Source organism: Lissotriton vulgaris, chromosome 2_1 (assembly GCF_964263255.1).
Source record: "Lissotriton vulgaris chromosome 2_1, aLisVul1.2, whole genome shotgun sequence".
NCBI classification, from domain to species: Eukaryota; Metazoa; Chordata; class Amphibia; order Caudata; family Salamandridae; genus Lissotriton; species Lissotriton vulgaris.
The window spans coordinates 1,299,702,434-1,299,711,566 of record NC_141687.1 but is presented as its reverse complement, the minus strand read 5'-3'; the positions used below and the strand labels follow the sequence as shown (position 1 = coordinate 1,299,711,566).

The following is a 9,133-nucleotide window of genomic DNA, read 5'->3' as shown; positions in this document are numbered from 1 at the left end:
AAGCAGGAGGTAGGTTTCCTAATAAACCTTCATGTAATCATAGCGCAATGATCCAAAGTGTAGCCCTAGCTCCAAAAGGGTGGAGACTGAGGTTGCAAACTTTCTCTATCCCAAATAGGCAATAGAGTGAAGCCAAGCTGAGGTAAATATGACTTATAATACCTGGTCAGCATGCATATGTGTATAGTGGGTTAATCATAAGTGGTCTCAGCTGGAATCAACCATTTTCCTCACTTTCAAACGCATACAATGATTTCGACACCGTTTGATATATGGCACAATTGTTTGATGAAAAACAAAAATTTTTCTGTTTGATCTTTACAACTGTAACACGTAGGAGAAACACGGTGCAAGTGTTAAAATGTATACAATGAGCGTGTTATATAACACGATGGAGAGGTTTCTATCGAGCACATGGTTGTTATTTTGGGGTCTTGTAAGGTTCTGTATATAAGTTTTCATATCAATGGAAATAGGGATTGTAAAACAGCGTTCTTTGTATTATTTCCAGCCCTGATGAAGCCGATGGGTTCTGTATAACCTCGGCGAAACGCGTTGGCATGGGATTGGAAAATATAAGAAGAAGTTTTGGAAGAGCCTTGGGACTGCTTTGATATTATTGGATCATTGATTCTTGAATTAAGAGACTCAAAATATTGTGATATGTGGAGTGCTGCAGTGTTGTATTGTTTATAATTTGTACCTAATCGGCTGATTGGGTGGTGGGAAGTGAGGTGCTATCTTCTCCATTTCTGCAGGCACCCGCACACGTGAAATTGACGTTGGATTGTACTTATAGTGTATTCCTTCTAGAGCGTCGTAAAACTCCTTAGCACCTAAAAAAACGCATTTGACTAGTAGCAGTTTACTTTATTGGAGTACCGCCAACGGCATTGGTGTGCTCTTTTTTCTGTTATGTTTTTTGTTTAATATTGGATTAAATATATTTTAATTTCTTTTGACCAGATTCAAAAAGATCCAGAGGGAGAGCATAAGATGTGCCGGCCGCTTGTAGCCTGATTTTTCCCTCATTGTTTAATTAGCCACAAATATATTAATTCGGTGTAGGCTTCAGAGATTGTTATAAACAATTCCCTAGTTGTGTAAGTGAGGGAAGCTTGCAGTGTTATCTGAACTATACCTAAACCGTGCATGAAGGAATCCCTGGCTGGTGTTGCAGCCTATTATACCAAGTATTGTGCACACGTGTAATAATAAACAGTAATGGTACAGAGCAATTGGCAGAAAAACAAGATGACATTGGTTGTGTGATAAACACGTTGTTTTTATGAATATTTTCTTCATGTAATATAACGCCAGCCGACACGTGTTTCGTCATCAGGGGGATACCTGTGACTCTTCAGGGCTGTATGAGCGTCTTATACAGGAGCTAAAGACCGGTGATAGTTCCAACCCAGTCGACGGGTAAAATCAAAGCAAAAGTGCAGTACGAATGGATGAGGGGAAAAGACGCAGAAGGGTAATTCTGGGTGGCCAGGACCTTGACGATGACAGGTCGTGGCAGTGCTCCTCTCTTCAATCAGGAAATATGGAGCCATTGTCCTGCCATCTCTCAAACCCTACGCAGGCCTTCCATGGTGTTGCAGCCTAGTTTGTATCTGCCCTGTCAATTTCCCAGACGCTTTACACTGCTGTTGCCGAGTTAGTACCATGTCTCTATGTCTTATTGATGATTTGGTAAATGATGATGTGGAATTTACGTCAGTGTTGGACACTGGACAAGGAAGTGAACCGGCGTGAAAACACATGCACAATATTGTAATCGAAGGCAGTTTTCGCAATCTCATATCTGTATATGCAGCTGCCCGCACTCCCTCTACACTGTACAAAAAAACCCGCAATGAATCCAGGCATTCATATTTCCTATCCATATTGTGTTTATGGTATGCAATAAATGTTTTGATAAAATAATAATACTAGATCGCGCAAGAAATCATTGTCCACACCTTCTTTTAGGAGCAAGAAAGGCCACTTTTATTTTAGGACAGGTGCATCATAAATTTCATAAACACATTCATTATTTATTTATTTACATAATTCAACTCTACAGTGAGCCTACGAAAACTAAATCCCAGAACCCCGAACAAACTCCTGCCTACTACCCCTAGCCTACCCAACGCTACCCTTCAGGATGGCCAACCCGCTCCAGGCTGCCCACCCCCACTAACAAAAACCCGCCTCCAAAAGAACAAAGGCACCCATCCTAACAGTGGCAAACCTACCTAAACTAAACAGCGCCTAGAGCACCGCAAAATAAAAACCCATAAATAAATAAAAAGAAAAAGAAAAAAGAGGGAGGGTGGGTGGGGCAAAACAACCTCCCTTCACGCCTCCCGCCACGCAGTTCCTAACCGCCCGCCTGACTTCCCCTTTTAACCCCTCTGCTAATCAGCCCCCACCTGGTAATGATCCTCGCGCGAACCTGCCCAGGAAGAGACCGGCTCGCGCCTGGCTCTCCCTGGGTCCCCCCTCGCGCAAGAAATCATTGTCCACACCTTCTTTTAGGAGCAAGAAAGGCCACTTTTATTTTAGGACAGGTGCATCATAAATTTCATAAACACATTCATTATTTATTTATTTACATAATTCAACTCTACAGTGAGCCTACGAAAACTAAATCCCAGAACCCCGAACAAACTCCTGCCTACTACCCCTAGCCTACCCAACGCTACCCTTCAGGATGGCCAACCCGCTCCAGGCTGCCCACCCCCACTAACAAAAACCCGCCACCCAGGAAAACCTTTAGCGTTTTCCTGCCCCACCTAAAGGAAAGGAAGGAGCACACCACAACTGTACCTGGAGAACCTTGCTAATCAAGTCCCTAAGTTCAAGGAGGTAAAAAGAGAGGCCCAAAGCTGAGAGATGCACACCGTCCTCACAAAATAAATGATGTTCAGAGACTTTTAAATGATAATGGTCCAAACTGTAGATACCCCAATGTTGACAAAAAAGGCGCATTGTCCTGTTCACTTTCCTTCTAGCCTTTTCCAGGGCAGAATGGTTCCTCGCCCCACGCCATTGCAAACGAGGCACAAACTCAGTCCATATAAGCATGGTGCTCACCCATGTGGTTCTGATGATTTCCAGGTCCTGCTTCATTAATTTTAACAAGGTCAACCCAGAGAGAGAAACCAAGTCATTCTCTCCCAATTGTAGCACCAGGAGATCCGGAGGGCCCCCCAAACACTGTGAAACCAAAGCAGCCAAGGCGGGAAAAAGCCCACCCCAGCGCATTCCCCCTGTTCCATTCCAGGAGACTTCGTGTGTCATACTGTTCAGACCAAGTGATCTCCCACAGAGCTGACTGGCAGCGGCTAAAGCTGCTCTTTTAATAAAAGAGTGCCCCAGTATCCACACCCTTCGTTTGCATCCGGCGACTGATGGCCAGGGACCTAGGAGAGAAAGAAATGTTAGACAAGCCAAAATGCACTATTTCCTCACATACTTTTCACAGCACTTGGAACGCCAACGACCAATGCGTCGGATCTGGGACCAGTCCCACCCCAACCGAGCGGCCTCCGTCGCCGCACCAATTCGGAAAGAATGAGTACCAAATTGAACAGGATCCTTCCCCAAGCGCAACAAAACCTTGCGTAATACAGCCAACAATTGAGATGCAACTATGGGACTACCATCCGCATGACAAAATATGGACCCCTGGAGAAAATGCGGAGAGGACACAAACACTTCCCATTCCCCAACCGGGCAACATGCAGAGACACCACTCCTACCAAGGAACACCCACTTACCCCTCCCCATCTGGTCGGTTTTAGATGCCCGCAGCCACAGCCGCACTCTGTCACTTTCCAACACCACCTCATTGCTGGTCATACCTACCCTGCCCCGCAACCCCAGCAACTCTGATGCCCGAAATGCCCCAAAGAACAACCAAAGAAAACACAAACGAAATTTGGCACACTCCAAAGCATCATAACAACACACCTCCAATTCCGGCAACAGCAACTGGAGCAACTCAAAAGTCACTGGCTGCCGGAGCTGCTGACCACCAGCCCGGAGCCTGGCCAAACCTTTCAACACTTTACGAACCAACACCCCCCCAACCGGATCCCTCCCCCACCAAAGCTGCCCATAAAAAGAAACCCCAGCCAATTTGCCAGAAATGGTAGTGGGCGATAAGCCTTTGTCCGCCAGATGTAAAACAAACTGCAAGACGCATTGTTCATCAGACCAACCCGCCCCAATCGGCCCCATCGAATCCTTACCAAACTGCAGAAACTCATTCCAGGCTTTCACATAACCCCGCCTGGTGGATTCAGCCACTGAATTTTCTACCAAGTGGTGAACCCTCAATCCCCCAGGTCCCATACGTACTGTGGGATCGCTGTTGGTTCCAGGTCCGCCCCAGGAGCTAACTTGCGGAACTCGGACCACTGAAAGCGAGACAAAGAATCAGCGATGCAATTAGAAGTACCAGGAACATGCCGTGCTTTAAATACAATATTTAATTGCAGACACCGCAGCATGAATGCGCGCAGGAGCCGCAAAACCCGCAAATCACGAGCCTTTTGGTGATTGACAAGGTGCACGACCGCCAGATTGTCCACGTGAAACAAGACTGAGCGATTCTGAAACTCCTCCCCCCATAGGTGCAGAGCAACCAGCAACGGGAAGAGCTCCAGAAACGCTATGCTGCGACCCTGATCCTTCCAGTGCGCCGGCCAGCCGGCCGCGCACCATCGACCTTCCCAAAATATTCCGAAGCCGTGAGCCCCTGACGCATCAGTGAACAACTGTACTTGCCATACCATGTCCTCATCCGCAAAAAACAAGGACACGTCATTAAACTCTTGTAGGAAACGAAGCCAGACGGTCAAATCGGCACGCACAGCGGTGGTAATGCGCACTCTATGATGGGGAAGGCGTGCTCCGGACATGGACAAGCCCAGACGTCTGCAGAATGTCCTGCCCGCCCGAACAACCCGGCAAGCAAAATTGAGGTAACCCAACAACTTCTGAACAGTTTTCAAAACAACTTTCCGCTCCCCCAACACCAGATGTATGAAAGCAGACATTTCCTTCACTTTAGCCACAGGCAATCTCGCCACCATAGACAGAGTATCAATTTCAATCCCCAAGAAAGTCAGGGACGTACAGGGACCCTCAGTCTTGTCCGGCGCCAATGGAACCCCCAATTCCTCCGCTAGAGCCTGAAAGATGTTCAAAGCCGACTGACACTGCCCAGAACGACCTTCCCCAATGAAAAGAAAATCATCAAGGTAATGACAGACCAATACGTGGCCACTAACAAAAGTGAATCGCCACTGCAGGAAGGTACTGAAAGTTTCAAAAAGGGAGCATGACACTGAACAGCCCATGGGCAACACCCTATCCACGTAGAAACTACCATCAAAATGCATTCCCAACAGACTGAAATCCCAAGGGTGAATGGGCAATAGCCGGAAAGCCGACTGAATGTCGCTCTTCGCCAGCAAAGCCCCAACACCAGCCGTGCGCACGAGCCGTAAGGCATCGTCCACCGAAGCATAATTGACAGTTGAGTCAGCTGGATCAATAAAGTCATTAATTGATGAACCCTCTGGCCAGGACAGGTGATGGATAAGACGAAACTCCCCTTCCGCCTTCTTAGGCACCCCACCCAGGGGTGATACAATCAAGTCAGGCAGAGGACAATTCACAAAAGGACCAGCAATCCTACCAGCCGCAAGCTCAGCATCCAGCTTCTTCCGCACAACATGGGGACTCTCCTTCGCAGACTTCAAATTGTCCGACCACCTGCCCACCCTGGGTCCCTGATACCCAATCCTGAACCCAATTTTGAAACCCCAAGACAAAATCTTAGCGGCCTCAAAATCTGGATAATCCACCAGCCAGAGATCGAGAACCTCCTGCCTAATAGGAGTAGGGGCCCTTGTAAACAGACTGTTGTTGCTGCCCCCTACCCCCTGAACCTCGTCCCTGCTCACCCAATCGCTGGCCGGGAAAACACTGGGTGAGGGCATGCTTCCCTCCACACTGTGAACACTCGTGTTTGTACCTGCAAGCAGGTCTGTTACAGGAACCCCTGTTAAAATGCCAGCATGTGCCAGAGGCGGCTGATTAACCTCTGCCCCAAACCCCCGCCCCAGACTGAGCGGGGCGAGCTGAAAAGGGGCGATAATACACGGGCTGCCCGCTAGCTGTGTGGGTCGTAGCAGGGGGGTTTGCCGATGCCATCCATTGCAACCATAACTCGGAATCAACCTCACCCCACGAACGCTCAGGGAAAGCGCTCATGCGCGCCCTGAATTCGTCATCATAGGACAACCAAGCAAAGCCGCCAAAATAACTGTGAGCCTTGCGGATAACATCAGCATATTTAAACATGTCTATTGCTTTCTCAGGATGACGTTGACAATAAACGCTGGCATAAATAAGAAAGGCCGAAGTCCAGTTCTCTATTGACTTCGGAACACGAGGCCTCCGAGCCAATTCTAATTCCTCCTCCTTTGACCCTTCTTTTGCCTGAACATCCCTATGGAGAAGCCGAAAAACATCCACAAATGCCCCAGACCATATCAGATTCTTCGTTTTTTCAGATAAATGAGACCCCAAAGGCATTCCCACCCCAGAATAAGGCAACTTTTTCGGTAGGATACTATCCTCCGTGACACGTGTGGCATCCCCCCCGCCCACCCCCGCTGTAGAAACTTCATTTGCAACTTGCACATTAGAAACATTCGAAAGTACAGGCCGCTCAAGCCTCGGTGCCAGAGCGACTCGCTCAACTACAACCCCATCCCCCGTACCAATAGATCTTGTACTCTTAACAGGGAGACTCTCCCTAGGTTGCCACACAGACCACCACCCATCCTTACCTCTCGGTAACTGCTCCGACTGCTGTGCGACAGCCCCACGATCCCTCTGAGAAGGTCCAGACCACACTGCCCCTCGTACACCTGCATGGTCCGCTCGAGACTCCTGCAAAACACGAGAAACAGTGGGTTGCCCCAACCCCCCCCCCTGGGCCCGTGCTGCCAAAAGCCCAACATCTTTGTCTCTCAATTCCCCCTCTTCCAACTCATCATCATGAAAACTCCCACCGAAAGCTTCATCAGAAAATTCAACTTGATTACTACCACTGGGCATAGCCCCATCACCAATACCCCCATCATAAAATTGCCAGTCGATGTTTTGAAAGCTATGTGCACTGAAAGCTGTAGAAGAGCCGTCCGCTCCAGACAGCCCCCTTGTAAGCCCACCACTGGAAACAGCCGTGTGGACAGTTCCCGGGCCCGTAGAAACAGCCAACAGCCGCCCAGCCGATGGCGCAGATTGAAAACTGCGGCCGCTCGAGCCAGACAAAGAAACAGCCCCAAAAACATTGCCCCCCACAGCGGAACCGCAATCACCCCCCGACGCCAGACCAGTGACACCCACCGACCCAGCCTCAGGGCCACCCAGAAGCCCACCTGGACGACCCCTGGGGACCGGGAACATTGATGGACCAGTAGCCGGGGGCGCCCCCTTGCGCAGCAAACCCTTACCACCCAGGGTCAAGTACGTGTGGGGGGGGAGCCGGGAGCCAGGAGCACCAGTTGGAGCAGCCTTGGCTGGGGGGGCAGCAGGGTATGTGTAGCACCCACCTTAACCACAGCAGGGGCCGGGGCAGGGCCTCAGGGAGGGGGGGCGACGTCAGCGCGGCACGGGGTGCCTGGCATCGGCGTCAACCGTGTGAGGAGTGCCAACATTAGGGAGGGGGGCAGGAACAGGCCCCGGCAAAGCAGGAGAGAGCAGATAACACTGCCCGTTGAGCCATAAGTATGGGGAGACCCCATCTGCCAAAGGCGGTACCGAGGGGGAAGAGGCAAGGGGCACCGCAGCAGGTAGAGGGGCGTGCAAGCGCCCATGCTGCTCCAAGCTTCTCCCACGCTTGGGCTTGGGGCCCGCCTGCAACTTCCCCGACTTCCCAGGTGCCATTCCGCCTGTGCGCGGAGCCAGCCGGCCCAAGGAACACCCCCGCCTCCCCCCGGGCGCCCCTCGTGCACCAGCATCGAAAAACGGTAACGCACATACCTGCTGGAGGGCGCCCGGGTCACACGGCGGGGGTTCTGCTTCCACGGCGGGCAAAGCAAGCCCAGGCCCGTCTGCCGGCATGGCCGCCTCGCCGTCCTCCTCGTCCTCTGGGCCCGGCGATAGACACGCCTCCACAGCCCTGGCGACGCCCTCCGAAGCCTTCCGAGGGGGGCGGGCCATGCCGACCCAAGCTTCCGCCGGGACACCCGGCATCAACAAGTCCTCACGCCCTGCCGCACAAAGGATTTGGACAGCCCTCCTGACCTCCGCAGCTTCCTCCATAACCCAGGACAAAGGTGGGAACACGAGCGCAAAACAACCTCCCTTCACGCCTCCCGCCACGCAGTTCCTAACCGCCCGCCTGACTTCCCCTTTTAACCCCTCTGCTAATCAGCCCCCACCTGGTAATGATCCTCGCGCGAACCTGCCCAGGAAGAGACCGGCTCGCGCCTGGCTCTCCCTGGGTCCCCCCTTCGTACAGGTGCGAAATATGAAGTCACAGTTGCCTCGCTGGAATGGCCGTTTTACATAAAGCAGGCATGCTGCTTTCTGCTCATTTTAAGAGTTCAGAGATCACCGAGTGACGTCCTGCCTGCTGCCATGTGGAGATACTTAATTCGGAAAACAAAACATTCTCCAGTTACTGTGGGGACAGTAAGTCGCAGCGGGCCAATGTAATCGCAGCACGCTTCCATTCCGTCGTCTGTTTATATTCAGACGCTTGCTCTGCTACGACTGTGGTAATGGTTTGCAGAGAACATCAACAAAAATGTTCATATTTTTGGGCGCTGCTTCTGTCTTGCTTCCCTTTTGCAAAACCTATGTTTTACTGCTGTTTTATGAATGCAGTTTGCAACATAATACTGCAGAGGGAAAGGTTCTATCAGTAGCATGTAGGTCCTAAAGATCATCTCACTGTAAGAGCCCAAATACAAAGAGGCAAGAAACCCATGCTCCACGCAGAGATGATCTTGAACATATGGGCCTCATTTATGAGGCCGTGCGTCACTTTTAAGCCGCCGGTGCATCACTTTTTGTGACGCACCAACAGCGTAAAAAATGTGCCTTGTTGCACCAT

At 50.7% G+C, this 9,133-nt stretch overlaps 1 protein-coding gene across 1 annotated transcript; it reads right to left on the bottom strand.

The window, feature by feature from the left end:
- Window positions 1–2,763: 2,763 nt before the first annotated feature.
- On the bottom strand, window positions 2,764–7,128 carry LOC147732533 (uncharacterized). Its single transcript, XM_086958819.1, has 2 exons — window positions 6,858–7,128; window positions 2,764–3,413 (listed from the first exon to the last, which is right to left on the bottom strand). The coding sequence occupies exons 1-2, from the start codon at window positions 7,126–7,128 to the stop codon at window positions 2,764–2,766; spliced, it is 921 nt and encodes a 306-aa protein (XP_086814945.1).
- Between the last annotated feature and the right edge of the window lie 2,005 nt (window positions 7,129–9,133).